Raw genomic sequence first — 21215 nt, forward strand, 5'->3', positions numbered from 1 at the left:
CATCCAGCAGCAGAACTCTCAATAGATCAACTTTAGTGCAGAATGATTCAAACTCCTAAGATCAACACATCCTACATTTCCCATAATGCATTTCAACAGCCTGGCTAATGCTAACACATATTACTTTCCAAACTTCCAGTTTGTACAGCAGATTTTTTAGTCATTGGAGTAGCAGCAGAGCACAGTCTAAACAGCGCTGACCCGGACAACTTAAGTATGAAAATAACGAATAATGAATGATGACGACAGATGAAAATTATTACATAATATAATTTGTTTACTGTAAAAAAAAACGAAGCTCCGGGTCACAAGTTTTCCTCCTGGCAGCGTCTCAAAGTCTTTGTGATCCCTGAGTCTGATGGAGTCTGACAGCTGATCCCCCTGGTGCAAATTCACCAAATGACCCGGGGAGAGGTGATGCGTTCAGGGGTGTCGCGTCACTGAAGAGGGGACGACACAAGGGAGCGTGGGAGAGCAGCTCCGAGGTTTAGGAGGAGAAGCTTACGACAGGTAATCAGCAGGTTAAGAGATCAAATCACCCACTTTTAAATCTTTCTCTACCTCCACTATACTTTTGTTTATAACCTGCAGCTCATAGTATTCACCTTTTCAGCCCTCACTGTTAAGAACAACATCTGCATCAAAAAACAATCTCTGATGTAAACTGTAACCTGCGAACATGGGGAGATTTACGCCGCGTGAATGAAGCGGGAAACACCCCTCCCGTCTCCTACACATAACATCCAGCTGGAACAACAGTGGGAGGGACGTTCCCACAGACTTATCAGGCTTCATTCACAACTTTCTCACCCGATTAACATGCATTCAAACTGAGAAAATCCACAGGCGAGAGTGTGGAGTTACACCGGAGAAAAGCAACATTGATAAAGAGCGGCTTTGTATTCTGAGTCTGGAGAAATGGAAAGTTGGCAAACAAAACAAAACTGAGAAAACATTCTCAGAAGTCACAGAAATCCGGCCATGCAGAACCCTAAAACAGCCTCATCATCACACAGATTCTTCTTTTTATTTCTGATTGAAATGGGATTTTATCTTCTGCATTTTTAGGATTGTAATTAAAGGAAGAATGTGCAACATGTTCCACATAAATATATCATGAATCAAGTCTATCCTGTGTAAATGTGTCTCTGAGTCCTGACTGTCTATAATGAGGGAGAAGCTCGAGTCCCGCTGGCTGTGTTGTTGTCAGAGCCGTGTTTACATGGACGGGACGGCCGGCTCCTCCCCTTGTGTATAAAAGCTGTTTTAGTCAAGAACTAGAGAGAAGAAGAAGAATATACTCACTGATTATTTGGATGTAAGTACGAGTTTTTAGATCACAGTCATTTTTTCATCATTCTATGTCCTTAACAATGAGACACGGTGATAATAAGTGAGGGTCTATATATTTAAATGTTTTGGTTTTTAGGCTCAGTGTGTGTTCCTGTTGGGAGTAAACCTCTTCCTGTTTGGTTTCCTTCAGTGTATGTGCATAAGAGCATTCCTGTTTTGTTGTGAGTAGCGTCTTTTGTTTGCTATTCTGTACGGACACAAGTGGATCATGACCAGAATGTCTCCTTGAATAAATTAGTATTTTCTTTTTTTGAGTATTTAAGAGCTGTGAGGGGCTCCATGGCGGCCTGTCATTCAGTGAACCTGCACAGTGTTCATTATTCAGGAGGTTTATAACTGTGCAACCAGAGTCCTGCTGGCAGCGAGTACCGGTCCTCGTCTCTCAACTCCTCCCTGCAGGACCTCCTGAGGCTGCGTCTCTCAGCCAGCTCTACAAAGAATATACATCAAACTATGATGTTCAAAAAGATAAAATTGTGTAGTGTTTGAGTTCAGTTATCGAACTAAATATTCTGGAATATTAAGGAAACATGCTATGTTGAAGTGCTGGCTTCTCTGACAACAATGCAGCAGCCAGTATGTCCTCCTTCTAACTTTAGATTCTGCTCCTGAATGCTCTGGATTTGTTTGGACCAGAGAAGGTAGGCGCTTTTAAGACACCCCCACACGGCCGTTTTGGACGCCCCTCAGTTTGCCAGATATGAGAGCAGTTATCAGGTCAAACCAACAGGTGTTGCAGCGATGGAAGCGGGCAAGAGAAGTGGTTCAGATAGAAGTGATTGTACCCGACCTAAAAAGCCTCTGCATATTTCTAATAAGCTCCACGAGCAGAAACGTGCTCAAACTAGAATCTAAAGTCATTAACAAGCACCAAATCTGCAATTCATAAAAAGCCATTTAAAATAAAGTCAACTCCTCTATAAAAGAAATGCTGGACAAAACTTCCCCTATCAGGACAAGAGCAGTTATGTTCTTCAAATAATAACAAACATTTCCGGGAGAATGGTTGAAATTGTTGAAATGTTGTAGAGGTAATAGAGCACACTGTATGTCAAAGTGAAGAACAACAACAGAGCAGAACATCGGGATTACACACATCACCGAGCTTCAGCACACAACCATGATCCCAGCGCAATTAGCAAGGTTTCTCAACACAAAGACAGACAGGAAAAACCTGTTTTACAACAAATACACACTCTGACAGAAACTCTTTCTCTCAGGGAACTCTGCAGTTCCTTAACTTTAAATAAATTTACCTGCAGGGACTCGACTCCTCAGTGTATCTTCTGCAGGAGAAACAGACCTGCTGTTGCACGGCTGCCCGTCCTGTCTCCTCCCTTCCCCTCCAAACGTGTCTCGTGACTATGAGGACAACAGCTGACGCCTCCCTGAGCTGCCGGAGTCTGTTTCCCCTGTTTGTATTGTTTGTTCAGCTTTTCTTTAACTCTCTCTTTTTACTTTCTGCATTGTTTATGGATGAACGTGATTTTGTCCTCTTGTTCGACAAAACTGTCCTATCACTTTTAACTCAGAGGATGTTAAACACACTGAGGCTGAGTTCACTAATGCTTGTTAACTAGTTCTCTTACTGTAGATGACAATTATTCCCTGAAACGGTCCAGTGATCTTAACAAAGCCCCATTAATTATCACGCCAAGTGACCTGCAAGCGCCTATTTTCTGTGAATCTAGCTGATACTTGTGCAAAAACAAAAACGTTCTGCTGCAGCTTCACATGAAAATTTTAAAAAACTAGAAGTCTTCCACAGATTCAGTATCACTGGGGATGTATGTGTATAAAGATTCTCATTAATTCTAGTGCAGAAAATAAATCATGATGATCAGAGCGTCTGTTAACTTTCCCTAAGAGCAGCGCTGTCATCTGATGGTGTGATTAAGTTACCAAAACAAAAGCCTCGACACTAACGCTGCACGGTGAAACTCCTCCCTTTATGTCAGATTATCCCTGCGACACATTCCTGTCGTTTCCCCAAAGGAAGGTGGTCTTGTCTTTGTTATGTTTAAGCCCCCTGAGATGAAAGCTGAGCCCAGTGACCACATAGATCAGGTCAGTCAGATCTGCTCTGAGAGACAATAAGTTTAAGAGAAACCCGTCCAAAGTCACACTCCTGGTTTTTATTCCACAGGTGCACTATTCCCTGCTGCTTAATTTCAGCTTTTTCTGTGCCTTTCCTGCAGAGGTGCTGTTCCTGAAGTGAGACGGCTGCACAAAGAAACCAGCTCAGGTTGCGTTCTGACTGAAACAGACCGATGGAAACTGTTGAACATGCTCAGAGACGGATAGAGAAGATATTCACTCACTTTCCAAACGTCACATTCTTTGATTATTAGATTTAAAGCCTCCAAGTGAATCTCAGAAGAACAACAGGGATGCAAAAAAAAATTTAATTTGTCACAAGTATCACAAGACCTAACATTTATTATAAGGCCAAAAAAATGTCATTCCTCATTTTGCCACATACATTGTTCGATATTGTTTGCAGAGTCACAAAGTGTCTGCGCCCCTTCTTTTTGTCTAACATATCCACAGTGTCGACCACTTTCTTGTGCCTCCTAAAACAGTTCAAATCTGTATTTTCTGTCTCTCAGACCCCCCTCAATCTGTGAAGTGTTTTCCTGCTGCAAACTCATCAAATAGATTAAATGTAGGAAGCTCTGTCTGTCGCTGCCTCGATGTGAAGACATACTAAATGTTTTCTCTGCTAAACTGTTGACAGCCTTAGAGGTGCATAAACAAACACATGTGGAGCATTCCTGGAGGGTTTTACTTCTTACAACACCAGACAAAAACAAAACAACCAGAACAAAGCTCAACATGCGCATGAGTCAGGAACTCGTAGACATGATCTTACCTGACAACGGAGACAGGACCATGTTCCCTGATCTTTGAACTTCATCAAATTTACTGAAGATGACGTTCAGCCTGGACAGAGAAGGAGGAGACGGGGGAAGAAAATCAGCACATTTATTTTTAACAGGAAACAAACATCCCGGGTGCCTTCAGGCCTGCAGCTGATTCTCTGAGAAACAGAAAAGTGTCTGATTTCTACTTCCACAGAGAGAGGATAAAAAGGCCAAAGAGAAATCTCATGGAACTCAAAAGTACAAGTGCAACAGTCATCGCACAGTCGATCTGTAGAAATGTATTTATATGAACCTAATAAAATCTAAGATCAGTTTTAGCATGAAGTCAAGAAAAGCTCAGAGCAGATTCAAAGCAACACTTTGAGAAGTGTGAAACTTTTCAAATGCATCACTTTAAATCAGCAAAAGTCTATGGACTACATTAAAAATCAATCAATCATTCACACATCAAATCTTTGGTTGTGTTCAGGGTCCTCGTTCACAGCTCAAACAACATGCCTGAACTCTATTAGGATTCATGTTAACAGAGATTTCTAAAAGTTTGTTAATAATGGAGGAGGAAAAGCTGTTTTCACAGACAGCATGTGATCGCACCGTGACTGAGGCAGACCCTTCTTTCCGAGGTCCATTCTCACTCGTTCTCCGACGTGACGGTAGATCTCTATGAGGCAGTTCATGGCTCCATCACGCACCTACAGATCAACGATAAGAAAATAGAAACTTCCAAATCTTAAATTTTGATCGGTGTACTTGTGTGCATTTGAAGATGAAACTCCAGATATGTTGTCATTAGTGTATTTGAATTCAGGCATGTCCCTCACTATGAACACACGCTGCTCTACACTTGGGGAGAGGTCACATTGTTGTTACTTTGAATCCAGAACAAAATAAAATCTCAGATTAAATTCTGAGAAAAGGCTTTTAAAAAGACTGGAAAACAGCCTCTAGTAACCATTCTGTGAGGTTTGTTTGTTTCCAGCTGATTTCTTCTTTCTTTTAAAAGGTTAAATAAAAAAAAATAGCCATCAGATAATTTTAATGATGCTGGTTTTTACTGCAGTAGGAGTGCTGCAGTGCACATGTGCAAGCGTGTTTGGGGTCAGGAAGGGAAGTTCAAGGGCATGGCTTCCTGTCCTCAAGAGGAAGTGTGACTCCTGTGATGATAGACCTCTGCAGCCAGCCAATCAGTAGACAGCAAACTCAGACACAGAGCACAGCAGGAGAGAAGAGGGGTCTGGTAGGGGGCTGCAGGGTCACAGGTTTGATTCCAGCAAAGTATCACGTCTCTAACTACAGCTGAATGTTTCCTCTACAAGATCAATATATAGTATATCAATAGTATATCAACACTGGTGGAAAAGAACCCAGAGCAGAGAAATCCTGGTTTGTGTCTGAGGGTCCCTGATAAGCTGTAATGTTTGAACTCGACCAGCAGAGGGCAGTCAAAGCCCAGTAATGCAACAGTTACTGTCCAGGTGTGAAGCTGCAGGTCGTACCTGACTTGTGGGATCTCCGAGGAGGTTACAGATGTGAGGGACGATTTTACTGAGTGTCAGACTCTGAGATCCAAACCTGAGAAAAATAAAGAAATGTAAATTCACAACACAAGAAGAACAGGAAGGTCATTAAAATAGAAATCACATTACGTTACTCACACATTTAGAGTTGAGATGAGGCAGAGGCAGAGGCCTTCTCTGGTCCGGTTATTTTTGTGTTTGAAGCCTCCCATCATTCGCTCCCACACATACTGGATGCACGTTAAAGCACAAAGAATATATACATCAAGTCAGATTCTGTAAAGGCTGCCACATGAAACCAAAACAGAACTAAGAATGGTAAATGTTGGCGTTTCAGTAAACAGGAGGGTTTAGTTTCCTCTGTGAGAACACTGAAAGGTTTGGATGAACTCGTGTGCTGTTGAGCACCTGAGGGTTTGCGGCCTGGTCCATAATCTTCAGCAGCAGAGCTTGGTCCTGGTCTCGAACTTGGTCCTTGGCGTCTCCGAGTCGATCTATGAGACTCGGGAGAACTGAGCGGGAACAGAGGGCAGAAACAAAAGTGACTTTTTAATATATAATCTGCTTAAAGGGGACGGAAATAGCGCCCCATTTTATGTTTTACTGGCTGAAACTTATTGTAAGGAAAATTATTTATCTCAATGTAATATCATTAAGCATGACTGCGGGAAAATACGAGCTGAAACTCAATCAAACCAAATACGGAAGAGATGCATTATGGGTAAAAGTAATAATAATAATGATCAATGTTTTTTATTCCACCTTTAAATATTGTGAAATGCAAAATACTTATTTAAATTACATTTCAGACTTTCAGTCAATAATCTTTTTAACTGCTGGAACAGACCCGTTAGCTTCATAAATGTATAAACTGAATATATCGGCTCTATTTAGTGACTATTTTTTGTACAATGAGAAGCAGCTCACCTGTCCCAACCTGCGTCCTGAACTTCTCCTGCAGTCTGCTGACCAGAGCGGACAGAATGTCCATCCCCAACAAAACCACCTGAAACATAAAAACAACAAAAACCATCAAACATGAACTAAACAGGCTGAAAAACAGCATCAGAATACTCCCTACATCCAAGAGAGACAACTACTACTGCCTGATGTCAGCAGCAAGGCCATGGATTTGAATCTGGGCAGCAAAGGATTATGGGTAATTTGTCAGAAATAGGAGTTTTCATTGAAATCAACAGAAGATAATGAAGGTACACACTTTTTATGATGAAAAATCAAAACACAGCCATGAAATCTTTCATTCTGAGACATAAAACACTGAACTAAGGCCGAACCATGACTGAGGATGGTTTGAACATTTTACAGAAAGGGATCAGAGACTTTACTATCAACTTTCCTTGTCTTGGGGTGGTTTGGGAAGCTCAATGAACGTCTAGTGAGAGTTTCCCTGCTGGCACCATAATCAACACATACGCACCACCTGAACTTCATGTTCAGTCTCTGGTGCAATTTTTGGAACCTCTTTACAAACAAAAGAGAAGAACTGTAAAGAAATAAAAACCTATGTGTCACTCTAGCACCCTCAGCTGGTCGATAAATAGAAGTGCATCTATCATGCAGACATGATAACTCAAACTGATTATCTTACACTTCAAACTCCTCATCATATAAAGCAAAATATAAATTAAACTTTATATCTTTGGGTTTTTTGGGGAAAGCTGATAAACATTTTAACCATTTTCGGAAAAATTATTGACCTAAATGTTTAATTAATCCATAAAACAATCAATGCAGTTAGCTGCAACCTTATAGGGCTTCCACACCACACGTACAGAAAACTCCAGAGATTTCCAGGAGAAGCTGTCGGAACGCAAACAGCTGAATTTTCCACTCGGACCTGACACAGAGTTTCTCAACGAGCCTCCTAGTATATTTTCCACAGCAAGTCCTAGAGAGCTACGGACGGTGGAGCTCTCGTAAATGTAAATGTTGACTTTTATTGTCGGGCTCTGCCATTAAGCTGTCTGTTTTTAACCACAGCTCAACACTCTTTTAATTTATGTAACGGCCCGGCTCGTCTGCTCACTGCACTCCGATCAATTAACAGGAGCCATTAGACCACCAGCATCTTTCACACACACACATCTGACACACAGGAAGCTGATCTCCAAACATCGAAACACTCAGTCCTGTAAAACTCGCTGCTCGTCTCCTGCTGGCTCGGTCACACGGGGAAGGAAACTGGGCTAATGGTGCGGGTAAATTAAGCTCCCAGCCATCGACGCTGCCTCACTCGCCTGGGAGCCTCGTCCCCATTACAGACCTGCAGATATTAGGCCGACTGGAGGACGCTGCGTTTCCAGGGCAGCGCAGCAAGCAGCCATATGATTGGTGGTATTAGTATTCTGTATGTGTGTATGAACATGTGGACTCTTGAGTGTTTTTAAGGTATTTAAGTATTCAGTTCCACTCAGTCTCTTCTGCCTCTTTCTTTGTAACAAATAAAAAAAAACAGAACATCCAACCAAACTACAGTTTTTGTGACTCCTAAAATAACTTTTGAGTTTGGAAATTCTTTAACAATCTCACCACAAGCTCCATTCATCAGCTGTTCTGGAGCCCTTCATGGCATCACATGTTGTTCCTTTGCAAATGAAGTTACTCACTTATAAAGACATGACACACATTGAGCTCTTGACAATTCCTCTTTCACACTGGACTGAAAATGCATTCTTAAATATTATAAACATCTGAGGAAGAACATGTGGTATGTGCCTTTTCTCTGTAGTTTTTCTAAATAAAGTGTACCAGGAATCAATAAAGCTTTGTGAGAAAAACTAAGAGGAGCACGGAAAATAGTAAACAAAAAATAATCAAGGAAGTAGAAATCGTCTCAATAGAAAAACTGACACATTTACTATTATTACGAGAAGCATAACTGCAAGAATGAATGTGAGGAAATTACATTTTACGCTTCTCCCATTTGCAAATTCTTGCCAATCCATTATCACGACAACAGAGAAGCACCTTTCGATTCAAAATTGCAGACAAAAAAATAAGTTTAAAGGTCTTTTAGGTAATGCCACCAAAAAAAGCTCTAAAAAAAGGACAGCTTTTATGTAGAATAAGCAAGCATGCAATTTTTAGTGACTAAAAAGAAGTAGGAGGTCTCTGTTGCGGTGGTGTTAAAACAGCTATTTAATTTTATTTTTACTAAAATCGCGTCAAAGTTTAAGATTCTGCCATATTAAGGATATAAATCATTTTAAAAAGCTCTAAATTGACTCAATAGAGTACATTATCGGCAAAACCACCTGTCGTGGTGACAATGAAATCATATGTTGATGACAGTTTAAACTTTGGGACTCTGAAAGTGGTCCTTTTATACTTTACATTTGCAAATGAGTACCTGTCTACAAAACCAAAAACCATGTACAGTGTAGGGCTGGGAAATACGTTTTTAAGATATATCGATATATTTTCAAACAAGATATAGGGTAAGACAATATCGTTAATATGGATATAGTTTATGTTGCATTAAAATAACGTTCCAGAGGTGCCAGGTCACCTTTTTCTCATCTCACTGATGATGACTGACTGTCTGTCCCTCTTAACCCTGCTCCTCCTCTCTCTCTCTTTTATTGTATTTAAGCAACATTTTTATTTTATAATATTACTTTTTAAATTCACAATCAGGTAGTTTATTTTTCCATGTGTTTTCACTGTTAATAAAATACATATCGATATATATATCGAGTATCGCCATTCAGCTAAACAATATCGAGATATGAGTTTTGGTCCATATCGCCCAGTCCTAGTACAGTGTAGCTGCAAAGAGCCTCTCTGATGTTATTTTTTAAAAGGTCTCGACAGGTGGAGGGTGTCATGTTTATTTACCACCCCAGTTTCCACTAAAAGGCATCATTCCTCCTTTTGAACTGTCCTCACCTTGAAGTTGCTGGAGTTGACCCAGGAGCTGGCCACTGCGTCTACCATCCTGTCCAGCATGCCCTGGTCCTGTTCCAGGTCTGGGGACTTCCCCTCGTCCAGGATGAGCTCAATGGTCTCCTGGCCCACCTGGAGCCTCTTCCCCAGGTCCTTCTGCATCACCTGCTCCAGCAGAAACTCCATGCTCACCACCTCCTCCTCCATGGCTGCTGTTGACAGGAGAATTCAAGGCACAAGCAGACGTCCAGCTGGCCTTTCCTCTCCTTGTTTTGAACCCTGAAGCCTTCAGTTTCCAGAAACCTGCTGCAGGAGCCCCGTTTATACACCACTTATAAGCATTAAGAGACGGCTAACGTTGCCGAAATGCGCACCATAATGTCCTACGGTGGCTGCGATGGACATTCCGCTTCATTCCCCTGTAATTAAATACAACAAGAAAAATACGACATTTAGGCAAAGTTTACAAACTAGCACATTAACACTGAAAGTTATATTTATCTATTTATTAGATTTAAATCAGGCTTGCTTACTTTTAGGCTTTGAATTAAAGATAAAATGCTGATTTGAATTCAGCTAAGTGACCGTTAGGAAGGTGACGCGCAGGTGAACGTTAAACAGTTTATGTAGCGGTTAGCTTCTCGTGCTAGCCCGTTAGCTCGCTACTAGCAAGCTTTTTAATAAAAAAATACAGGTCAGCTAGAGTTAGCCACTTGAGCTAAGTGAGCCCGTTAGGAGGAGAGGCTGTGATAATACTCACCGGTTTAATTAATGCGTTATTAATTCCGTTACCGGTTATATATTCACTCACCGGATGGACTGAGTCGGTCACTGAAAAAAAAAAGTCCGAAGTGGCGACGCTGCCTCCGGCCACAAACTACCGTTACTTCTTCACACAGCTCCGCATGTCTTTCCCCTCTTCCCTCTCTGTAGTTTAACTACTTATTATTTAATACTCGAGGCGTTTCATAGTCTAACATAGACAGCTTGCGATTCACAAGTCATTCATTGGAATTAAAGACGACAAAATGATAAATCGCCGTAGTAAATCATGTATGTCCCTTGGCAGACGCCGTAGAACCTGCAGTGTGAAACTCGCAGAACTACGACGCCTGCTGGTGGGCATGCGCAATAACACCCGCCTCAAGGAGCAGGGCCTGATCATACACTGTAGGGTCTCCAACCTCACTACCTAAGTGAACTACTACATGTTCATAATAATAATAACAATAATAATAATAATAATACATTTTATTTATAAGCGCTTTTAAAAACTCAAAGACACTTTACAATAGTTAAAACATAAAGAACAGCACAGTATGGACAGACTAATGGACATCGCAGCATTACACACAAATCATAAAGATAACAACAATAAAGGTAAACTACAGAAAACAGAAAATACATCACAATCATACCTTAAAAGCTTGTTTGAAGAGGTGAGTTTTGATAAGTGATTTGAAAGTAGGAGGGTCGGTGCAGTGTTGAATGTGTGTAGGGAGTGAGTTCCAGAGGGAGGGGGCAGCTATGGAGAAGGCTCTGCCCCCCCCCCCCCCCCCAGGTTCATGCTCCATCCAGAGCACTAAGGTCCTCCAACCAGCTGCTCCTGGACGTGCCCAAAACAAGGCTCAAAACTAGGGGCGATCGAGCCTTTTCTGTTGCAGCTCTGACACTTTGAACAGATTACCATTTAAAATAAGATCTGCTGCCACAACTGAGCAGTCACTTTTAAAAACCCATTTCTTTTCCTTGGCTTTGACCTCTAGTTGAGTGTTTTATCCCAGCAGCAGTGTCTATTAGAACTTTTACTATTGTTTTGGGTTTTAATTCACTTTTAATTTTTGCTTTTACGTGTTTTTATGATGTTTTGGATGTAATGTATTTTGCCTGATTTACTGTACAGCACTTTGGTCTGCCTCGGCTGTTATAAATGTGCTATATAAATAAAGTTGACTTGACTTTCTTCATCTGAGAGCTACTTTGAAAAAATGAAAGTGGTCAAGAGCTACTTGCATCAAATCACCTGCATTTATTTACATAGCACACATCAGCTGAATTAAGCTGCTGTTTGTACACGTGGGAAATTGCAATAAGCCGATGCTTATCAATAATCTTAAATTCAAATCAAGGTCCAAGAAAAAAATGTGAATATTTTACACTTCTTATTGTGCCACATAGTAAGCTATGTTGCTGAAAATTCACATCAATGTCCAATAAAACATTACTACTTTACACTTGTTTTTATGGAACAAATACATGAATAGTGGGAAGAGGTGCATTTACTGTAGTCAGATTTAATTTTATTTTTAACACAGTCAGTCAACCTGTAGGTGAGCTACTGAAAACCTGCCCGCGAGTTACCTGCAGCTCCCGAGTTACCTGTTGGAGCCACTGTAAAATTGAGCTAACAGAATGGATTAAACCTTGAAATCCTGATCTTCAAGATTAAATGAGGATTCTGAAATTAGATCAAGTAGTCTAGTTTTGGTTTGGACTTGGATCAAACCTTCAGAATTTGTCACTCAAAAAAAAAAACGGGTTGAAAGTTACTAATTACTAGTTAATAGTTTTTTGTTTCCTTGTTCTTTTAATGTAGTTTTTAAACCCAGTTATTTTAATTCAGAATATTTTGGGTGCAGTATTGTACTTTGATGTAGCAAAGCCGTCTTTACCAAGTAAAACAAATAAAAAAGATAAGGCAAAAAGATGAGGTCCAAGCTTTCCGTCAACCATGTGAATGTGTCCAACTGATTCTGCTTCATTATTTTATTCAGATCACAAATGCAGCAGCTTCTCTTCCTCTTGTCCACATGCAACACACATACAAAATATACATCAAATATGACAAACAACATTCAACCAACATGACTACATAAAAAATACAACATACAAAAAGGACAAACGGATCAGGGTAATTCAAGTCGCTGTGACGGATTAGCTGATCTATGATAGCAGGAGACTGGATTCATAAACATGGATATTCTCCTCCAGTATGAGAGCTTTGGGTCCTGCAGGGGAGAGGATGGGTGGGTGGGTGGGTGGGTGGGCTCTCTGTCAGCTGCAGGTGGTCCTTTTCAGCTTCCAGGTGTCAATGTCAAGAGGTCTCATTTTCCCTTACTGAAGCTGGTCATGTCCCACCTGGCCCGAGGATGACAACAAAAATCATTCATTTTATGGTAAATGGGAGGCTGGAGCAGGCAGAGTTTGGAGCCAACAACTCAGCTGCAGACGTCAAAGGTAAGAGAGAGGGGCCGAGCGGGTTTCAATGACATCATCTCAATTTCAATAAATAAAACTACGTAGCGATTTCGAAGTTGTTAAAAGAGGAATTTAAGTCAGATATTTATGGTAAAGGAGCATGTTTAAGAGACTGTTCTAATAACTCTGAGTGTTCCTGTGGCATCCATCCTGCAGCCTGACGTCCATGTGGGTGTGACAGGTCGTCTTCTAATCCTCACTCAGTGATGAACAACCTCAAAAACGTCTTGAGTTGAGTCCTCGAGCTTTAAAGACGACAAAATAACAGAACAAAATAAAAAAGGGTTTATGTGCACCATAAAAGCATTTTGTTCTTTAATGTTAACTTTAGATAAATCATTCTGTGATTCTGTTATTGGTAATAAAAACTCACTGTTGTCTTATGTCCTCCTCTCTCGTCTTGTTTCTGGTCATCGATCTACATCTCACGCTCTTATAAAGCCAACAATGCTTACATCAAACTTCATTAGTCATTAGCTCACAATCTTTAACCCTCCCCATGACAGATCTGTTCCGGGCTGCGGCGGAGGCGGGGTCTAACCACATCTTGAAGCTGTACGACACAAACGGCAGCGTGGTGAAGATCTCTCCCCGGTTGGAGGCCAACAGCGAGGACTCGTACTACCGACTGGAGGTGGTGGCGTCAGACCTGCAGAGTGAGCGACCTCATCTGTGACAGCATGACGCTGATTTATAAGAAATGCAGTTTGGGATAAAAAAACATCCCTCAAGACCTTTTTTCAGACCAAAATCGTCTTTTTATAAATTCATACTGATATAAAGTATTTATTGAAGGACCCAGCTCAGACCCAAAGACGGGCACAGAATAAATCAAGTCAGGCGATCTAAAATAGAAAAGAAAGAAGAATATATTTTTTTTTAAATCTACTTTTTCACTCTTCTTGTAAAATGCTGCAGGTTTCGACAATTTCAGGCCCCAAATTTAAAGGATGACACATTGAAAAGATTTGTGAATAACATCTTAGCCAGCTCTGCATGGGTCTGTAAACCTTTCTGTGTTCTAACCTCTCTCCATTTTTCAAAAGCATCTCCAATATTGATCCTAGTTTGAGCACGTTTCTGCTCGTGGAGCTTATTAGAAACATGCAGAGGCTTTTTAGGTCGGGTACAATCACTTCTATCTGAACCACTTCTCTTGACCCGCTTCCATCGCTGCAACACCTGTTGACCTGATAACTGCTCTCATATCTGACAAACAGAGGGGCGTCCAAAACAGCCGTGTGGGGGTGTCTTGAAACCGCCTACCGTCTCTGGTTCAAACAAATCCAGATCATTTCCTAACGAGTTAAAGAAGTTCAAGTGTATCTCTTAATAGTCTTTATTTTATTTCCTAATTAGTTAAAAAACGACAGTATTTTCCATTTCTACCTGGCGAGCATGTTGCCTGTTTTCATTCTAAACCTTTCAGATGTAATGACTTCATTTCATAAAGTCAATCACATTTGATTTGTTTGTGTGCAGGTGTGGGGATGCCAACAGAGCTGGACGACATGGAGAGCAGGTGAGATATTTCCCCTTGCAGGGATCAATAAAGTAAATCTTAATCTTAATACCCTGAGGAGGGGGTTAAATGAAGTGTTTTCTGGGTGAGTAGCCACTGTAGTTTCTTTGTTCCGTCCTCAGGCTGCAACACCTGGAGAGCAAAGTCATGGAAGACGTTGGGAAAACTCCGGACATCATTGATGAGCTGAAGAGCCAAGTGGAGTCTTTTAAGAGGAAGCTAGAGGTGTGTCACTGTAATCCCAAAAATACACTTTGCTCATTCTATCATTGAAACAAAGCCCCCAATACTCACAAAAGGCCCCAAACTATCCATGCCTCAATCTGTGAGAGTGTATCTGCACGCCGCCGAGCTGAGTGACAGCTGCAGAAATGTGTGTTGTGTTGATGAAGTGGTCGTTATAGAGCTGCAATCTGAAAGGCCCTTTAGAGGACGTTTGGGCTTTTAACTCGCTCCCTGCACATCACACATTGTTTAGATCCTGAAAGGTTTTTCTGATAATAAAGAAGAAGTTTGATTTTCTTTGCTGTCAGAGTGTGCAGCACCTGAACTGGATGGGTCTCTTCCACAAAGACAGCGACCATCACCGCTCCAAGTTCTCCAAGAAACCCACGACGTCTCATCTGAGCGTGGACGAGGAGCGCCAGCAAGTCCGCAAGAATTTCACTATCATGAGGTGACCTCGTCGTCTGGTTTCACCGCGAATTTCACTGTGAATGAGTATCATTATTTAGTCAGTTTTGATAATAATCATTTATATTTTAGGCTCAGATTGTTGACAGAAAGGATCCCCTCAGAGATACAGAGACTGACCTTTATGTTCAAAAACCTTCACTCTGTAAAAAAAAAAAAAAAAAAAGAAGATCTTTCTCTGTCGGGATCCTTTCTGTAACGTCTCACACTTAGAATAACAACCTGAGCCTGAAAGGGACAAACACCACAACAGTAAAAGTAATGATATGCACCCATGGGTCTGAAATAAAGTATAGAGCAATTTGTGTCCCTTCTGTGTTGCCGTAGCTCGCTGCAGATGACGGAAAAAGTGAGAGAGCATCTGAAAACTCCCAATTTCGACAACTGGTGAGCACAAATACATATAAACACTGTCCCATGCTCACACACACCCACCTGTCACAGCTGTGTGTGTGTGTGTGTGTGTGTGTGTGTGTGTGTGTGTGTGTGTGTGTGTGTGTGTGTGTGTGTGTGTGTGTGTGTGTGTGTGTGTGTGTGGTGTTTCTAACAGGCAGTGGGAGGAAGCGGAGATGCTGGTGCTCCTCCAGGTGATGTTCACAGACCTGGACTTCCTGATGGTGTTCCACATTGAGCTGGACGTCCTGCAGAACTTCCTGTTTGAGGTGTACTGTCACTACAACAGCATCCCCTTCCACAACTTCCACCACTGCTTCTGTGTCACTCAGATGGTAGGAGGTTTATCTTTAGAGAGGTGTCAGGTGCAGGGTCACAGTTCATGTTTAGTAAAGTGGATTTCGTCTGTTTTTCTTGTGTTGCTGCTGATCGTCTGCAGATGTACGGCCTGATCTGGCTCACCGACCTCAGGAGTAGATTACCACGACTTGACCTGTTGATCATGCTGACCTCGGCTCTGTGCCACGACCTCGACCACCCCGGCTACAACAACGTGTTCCAGGTCAGCTGTCAGCGTGAATCCGTTTGTCTCATGATGAAAGTGATTGTTTGGATTTTAATCGTTTTTTTCTCTTTAAAAATCACACAGATCAACGCTCAGACCGACTTAGCTATTCGCTACAACGACATTTCACCTCTGGAAAACCACCATTGTGCTGTCGCCTTCGGCATTCTGTCCAAGGTACAAAAGAATAATAAAAGAACAGGGAGCAGCAAAGATTTGTAACAGAACAGCTTTCTCGCTCCCTGCCATATTGTTTACATTCCGATAAGATATAAAGTTTGAGGTCAGTTGATTTTAGAGAGTCTGTCAGGACTTCTGATGTTGATGCTTCTTACACTTTAACACAAGAACATTCTTCATGTTTTGATTAATACCAGGAATAAAGGAATCATAAATCTATTTTCCTTGAGCATGCTCTAACTGTTAAACAAAAGTAAACATTCCTAGTTGAGATCAAGAAGTTTGAAACAGATTAAAAAATACTTTTTATCGTTGCAGCCGGAGTGCAACATCCTGAAAAACCTGAGCAGTGAGCAGTACAGACTCATCCGTGGAGGAATGATCAGGTAAGACCAACAGCTTCTGTCACTTTGATGATGATGATGATGATGATGATGATGTCGTGTTGCTAATTCTGTTTTATTGTTCATTCCTGTAGGTGCATTCTGGCCACCGACATGGCGAGACACAACGAAATTCTGAACAAGTTTAAATCGATCCAGCCGGCATTCGACTTCAACAACAAGGAGCACAAAGAAGTGGTACAGAAACACACTTCGGAAGCTTGTTTCTTAAAGAAGTTGATAGCTTTGTGAGGTTTTAATTGAGCTTATAAAAAAAAGAGCTTTCTACAATGTTTAGAATTTGGACTGCAGTACCCATTTAAAACACTAGGTGTCAGAGTTACATACTGATCCTTTAAAAATCGTGCTATAAGATGAATCAGTTCTGAATCAATTAAGCTTAGAATGAAAACTGTCATACCTGTGATTGTGTGTTTGGTTCTGGTTCCAGCTGATGAAGATCATGGTGAAGGTGAGCGACATCTCCAACGAGGCGAGGCCGATGGCCGTGGCTGAGCAGTGGCTGGACTGTCTGCTGCAGGAGTTCTTCAACCAGGTTTGTAATCTCAGCCTCAGGAGCGACTGCAAACAGCCCGTCAGAATTCACCTTTAAGTAGCAACACTTCTCTAAATGTTTACAGGTGGAAATTAGGGTTGACCTCAGATATCAAAAAATGTGACAACCTTTGTTCTCGTTTTCGACGTGCAGAGTGACACAGAGAAACTCAAAGGTCTCCCGGTGGCTCCTTTCATGGACCGGGACAAAGTGTCCAAACCGTCCTCTCAGACCAGCTTCATCCGGTTTGTCCTCCTGCCGCTCTTCAGCGAGCTCACCAAGCTGTTCCCCTGTCTGGAGGTAAAACATCACCAGTGCTCTTAAGAGTCAGAACAGATAAGATTCAATGAGAAGTGTCTGAATTCTGACAATCAGAGATTCTTCTGCTGTCGTTTTGTCATGCAGCAGCATATTCTGGAGCCGGTGCGGCAGGCCCTGGAGTATTACTCCACCTTAGAAAGAGCCGGGAAAGACGAGGAGCCGACGACCAAAGCCTGAGGAAGAAGAGATGGCTCCTCATCATCAGTCCAGTCTGAATGTTTTACGTCTGTGTTGGCTGACAGAGCATGATACCCATCAACTGTGTTAAAGGGAGATGTTTAAGAGTTAGCTGAGCACTTTCTAATAATTTTAGGGATGCACCAATCTGCACGGCTGACACAGGACTAAACACAATCTGTATAGTTTTGCATGTGGTTGCAACTTAAATGTTTTGATTCATATAAGAGAGTCGCTGGGACAATAAGATGTTTGTTTCTCATTGGAACATTTCAACAAGACGATGAATTCATAATGTAGCTTGATATTTAGTAAACGGAGGCTGTTATCAGAGCGTAATCAAACGTTCATCTTCATCTTGTTTATCAGAGCAGGAGGATATTTAAGTAGAACTCAAACTTATAATTGAATGTTTCACCTTCAGAGCCTGACGGATTTTATTTCCTCTGTGCAGGAGAGCTCCAAACACAACAAACACCTTTCTGCTGCCTCCAATACTCACAACAGCACAACATGTGGATTAATACAATGAAATGTTACAAACTATTTCCCCATGATTGATTTTGACAGCATGAAAATAAAGAACACAAACAGTTCCCTGACACGACTTTGTGACTGTCATCTTCTGTGAGTTACACACACTTTGCTAAAGTGCTCATGATGGATAGGCCGGATCTTTGTAACATAGAAATAAGTAAGGTATTTTACCTGCTTTTTGGAACATAACAATGAGTAAGGTATTTTACCTTCTTTTTGTAAAGTGTCTCGAGATAACACTTGTTATGAGTTGACGCTATACAAATAAAAATTGATTGATTGAATTGAAATTGATAACCGTTGTTTTAAAGGTTTTCTACAGCGTGTTTATACAAAAATTATCAAACAGCATGCGCATTGAGTTCTGGGTGCTGGGCAAAATAAATATATAAAAGGAAGACTACGTCTACTCACCTGAAGCAGCTCCGATGTACAGTTCATGGAATTCATCACCAGCAGTCTGCACCTTCTGGCAACTTCCCCCAGAGCAACTTTGCAAAGAAAGCTTCCACCTTCAGCTGAAAAGAAGAATCTTAGAACACAGATCCAACATTGGTAACCATGACGACAGAAGCCAGTTCGTCTCGTTAAAAGCATCAATATGACACATGAAAAAAAAGCAGCAAAGCCACCACGTTTATGCGCCATGAGGACGAACATTTTAAGGTTTATTTTGTCAACCGCTTCTTTTACAAATTCCAAAAACAAAAAGTGCAAATGTCTCATTTCTGTCCGAGTCATGATTCTCATAAATACTCAGAGTTAATAACAACAGAACAGGGTTCAATGTTAGTGTCAGACAAAATGATATTAAATAAAACATGTTTACAATAAATCTTCAATATGTACAACACCGTGTCGTTCCACATTACATTCTCTTGGCATTTAAAAACACAAACTTGGTAATTTCAACAACATGGTGAGTGTGTTTCATACAAAACCTTCCAGTTTTTATGAACTGTTAGCAGCTAAAATGATTTCTTTTATTACAACAAAAATCACGACACAGCAAAAGAACGCAGGGGTTAAAGACACTGGATGTTCAGCCCAGGAGTTTCTCACAGTCTTTCAAAGTGCAGGAAATGATCGGGTTTGTTCTGCAGAAACTTCAGCAACATCTACGACACGGTTTTCCACGATTCCCTTCTTTTATGAGCCGTCTGCAGCTGCCTGACTTTTAATGTCTCTTAAATGAAAGAGGTTTCAGCTTTAATGTCGTCTGCGGAGGTTCTCAGTCATCCAGGTAAGTTTTCAAACTTGATCATGGACTTAGTTAAGATGTTGAAGACGTTTCACCTCCCCTCAGCTCTAAACTAACTGGTGGACGGAGCTGGAAATGTAAGCCTCTGTGGATCATTAGCATGCTCATGATGGGAGAGACCGGTGCAGAGGTTAAACAACCACTACACAAACGCATGGCACAGCATAGGGGAGCCAGCTTCTCAGGACTGGATCCTGCAGTCCACTTACATCTGAAGGATGAAGGACCCTCCTCTGAAGATGACATGGGGCACATCCTGGCCAGGGAAGGCCGCTGGTTTGAAAGGGGTGTTAAAGAAGCCCTCAACCCGGGTTGTGGTCTAAGACACCAATCTACAACGCTGTTTGGAATTCTCTCTCAAAACAACTGCAGCCCCAGTCTCACCTTGGAACATGTGACCCCCAACGACCCACAGACGGCCGGGGACAGCTGGACACACCGCAAAGACTAGGGCGACGATCGCTCACCGACGATTTCCTTGGTGTGTAAGGGCCTTAACTCCGTCTAGCAGTTAATTGAGAACTGAATAAGCCTTTTGGAGGAGGAGAGGTGTCTAATCTAAACATGTTTTGAACTAGTAACAGATATTTCAGCTTCAGTCTGGTTTGAAACACTTTTTAAAACTTTGTTAACACGGTTTTATGGCGATGTGAGAGAAATGTGGTGAAATCTGATTAAGGGCAAAGAGTCCGCCCTCCATCAAACTGCAAGACACGTCTGACGATCAAATTCATCTGGACTTCTGGAGGTCAACGGCGAAACAAAAGACAAATGTTTTCCAAGCTCTGACGCAGAAATGAAGCGTCTGCCTCCTGATGATTGTGAGATCGAGACCAAAAAAAAAAAAGCTTAGACCACCTCGAATAGAAAGCCGACAGTTTGACGATAAGATAATAGCCAGTATGTGCACTTCTAGAGGGAATAACTGATCAGATTGGTCAGAGATGCAGGGAGTCTTTTCACTTCCTGCCTGAGTGAATGTACTGGATGGAGGAGTTTGTGAGGTTTGTGGCAGCACAGTTAACATTTCAACATAAACACAGAATCTATAATAAATTAAACAAGAAGCTCACAAAGTTTGTTGTCTCGTCTCCTCTCACATTTGAGGCTCTTGGGAACCTTTTGACACACCTTAAATTAACGGGAGCTGTAGTGCTACAGTAAAATAACATAGAGTGTCACAGTTTGTGCCTTCAGGCCGAAGTTACAAAAAGATGAATGTTGCCTCTGATGCATAAAAAATAACATTAATATAAATATGGCAGCGACACAACACTAAGAGCAGCAGTCCCAAACTGGCTGACGTTGTTATTCCTCACAGCTGGTCCCATTTTTACAGTTCTGCATTATCTTTCAAACCGTTTTTCAAATGATAAAGGTACCTTAATATATGATCAGACATTAAGGAAACATGCTGTGTTGAAGTGCTGGCTTCTCTGACAACAATGCAGCAGCCAGTATGTCCTCCTTCTAACTTTAGATTCTGCTCCTGAATGCTCTGGATTTGTTTGGACCAGAGAAGGTAGGCGCTTTTAAGGCGACCCCCCCCCACACGGCCGTTTTGAATGCCCCTCGGTTTGCCAGATATGAGAGCAGTTATCAGGTCAACAGGTGTTGCAGCGATGGAAGCGGTCAAGAGAAGTGGTTCAGATAGAAGTGATTGTACCCGACCTAAAAAGCCTCTGCATGTTTCTAATAAGCTCCACGA

General features: G+C 41.5%; 2 protein-coding genes and 1 non-coding gene across 3 annotated transcripts in view; 2 read left to right on the forward strand and 1 right to left on the reverse strand.

Moving 5' to 3' along the window:
* The window catches only part of LOC132959339 (CLIP-associating protein 1-A-like), a 36060-nt gene extending 25322 nt beyond the window's left edge, over window positions 1–10738 (reverse strand). Inside the window, exons 1-8 of the mRNA XM_061032259.1 lie at window positions 10422–10738; window positions 9665–10080; window positions 6683–6761; window positions 6164–6267; window positions 5894–5985; window positions 5735–5810; window positions 4833–4930; window positions 4226–4296 (exon numbers count right to left, since the gene is read on the reverse strand). Of these exons, the coding sequence (XP_060888242.1) occupies window positions 4226–4296; window positions 4833–4930; window positions 5735–5810; window positions 5894–5985; window positions 6164–6267; window positions 6683–6761; window positions 9665–9868 (724 nt within the window). The 5' untranslated portion in view covers window positions 9869–10080; window positions 10422–10738. The remainder of the gene's footprint in view (window positions 1–4225; window positions 4297–4832; window positions 4931–5734; window positions 5811–5893; window positions 5986–6163; window positions 6268–6682; window positions 6762–9664; window positions 10081–10421) is intronic.
* Window positions 7107–7236, forward strand: LOC132960111 (U4atac minor spliceosomal RNA). Its single transcript, XR_009667174.1, has one exon. It is a non-coding gene; the product is annotated as a U4atac minor spliceosomal RNA (small nuclear RNA).
* A 2025-nt stretch (window positions 10739–12763) lies between the features above and the next one.
* Window positions 12764–17778, forward strand: LOC132959739 (high affinity cGMP-specific 3',5'-cyclic phosphodiesterase 9A-like). Its single transcript, XM_061032933.1, has 14 exons — window positions 12764–12898; window positions 13426–13575; window positions 14402–14441; window positions 14564–14666; window positions 14975–15117; window positions 15462–15521; window positions 15685–15862; window positions 15967–16089; window positions 16177–16269; window positions 16591–16658; window positions 16751–16853; window positions 17107–17211; window positions 17365–17511; window positions 17617–17778. The coding sequence occupies exons 1-14, from the start codon at window positions 12811–12813 to the stop codon at window positions 17707–17709; spliced, it is 1494 nt and encodes a 497-aa protein (XP_060888916.1). The 5' UTR covers window positions 12764–12810; the 3' UTR covers window positions 17710–17778.
* The last annotated feature ends 3437 nt before the right edge of the window (window positions 17779–21215 follow it).

This window comes from Labrus mixtus, chromosome 24 (assembly GCF_963584025.1).
Source record: "Labrus mixtus chromosome 24, fLabMix1.1, whole genome shotgun sequence".
In the NCBI taxonomy this organism is placed as follows: domain Eukaryota; kingdom Metazoa; phylum Chordata; class Actinopteri; order Labriformes; family Labridae; genus Labrus; species Labrus mixtus.

What these genes read in the sequence shown, in the direction of transcription:
- LOC132959739 (XM_061032933.1), top strand. Translation starts at nt 12,811, where the DNA reads ATGACAACAAAAATCATTCATTTTATGGTAAATGGGAGGCTGGAGCAG. An exon ending in GCTACAACAACGTGTTCCAG is followed by an intron (nt 16,090 to 16,176) that starts GTCAGCTGTCAG and finishes AAAATCACACAG; the next exon opens with ATCAACGCTCAGACCGACTT. An exon ending in AGCTGTTCCCCTGTCTGGAG is followed by an intron (nt 17,512 to 17,616) that starts GTAAAACATCAC and finishes TTTGTCATGCAG; the next exon opens with CAGCATATTCTGGAGCCGGT.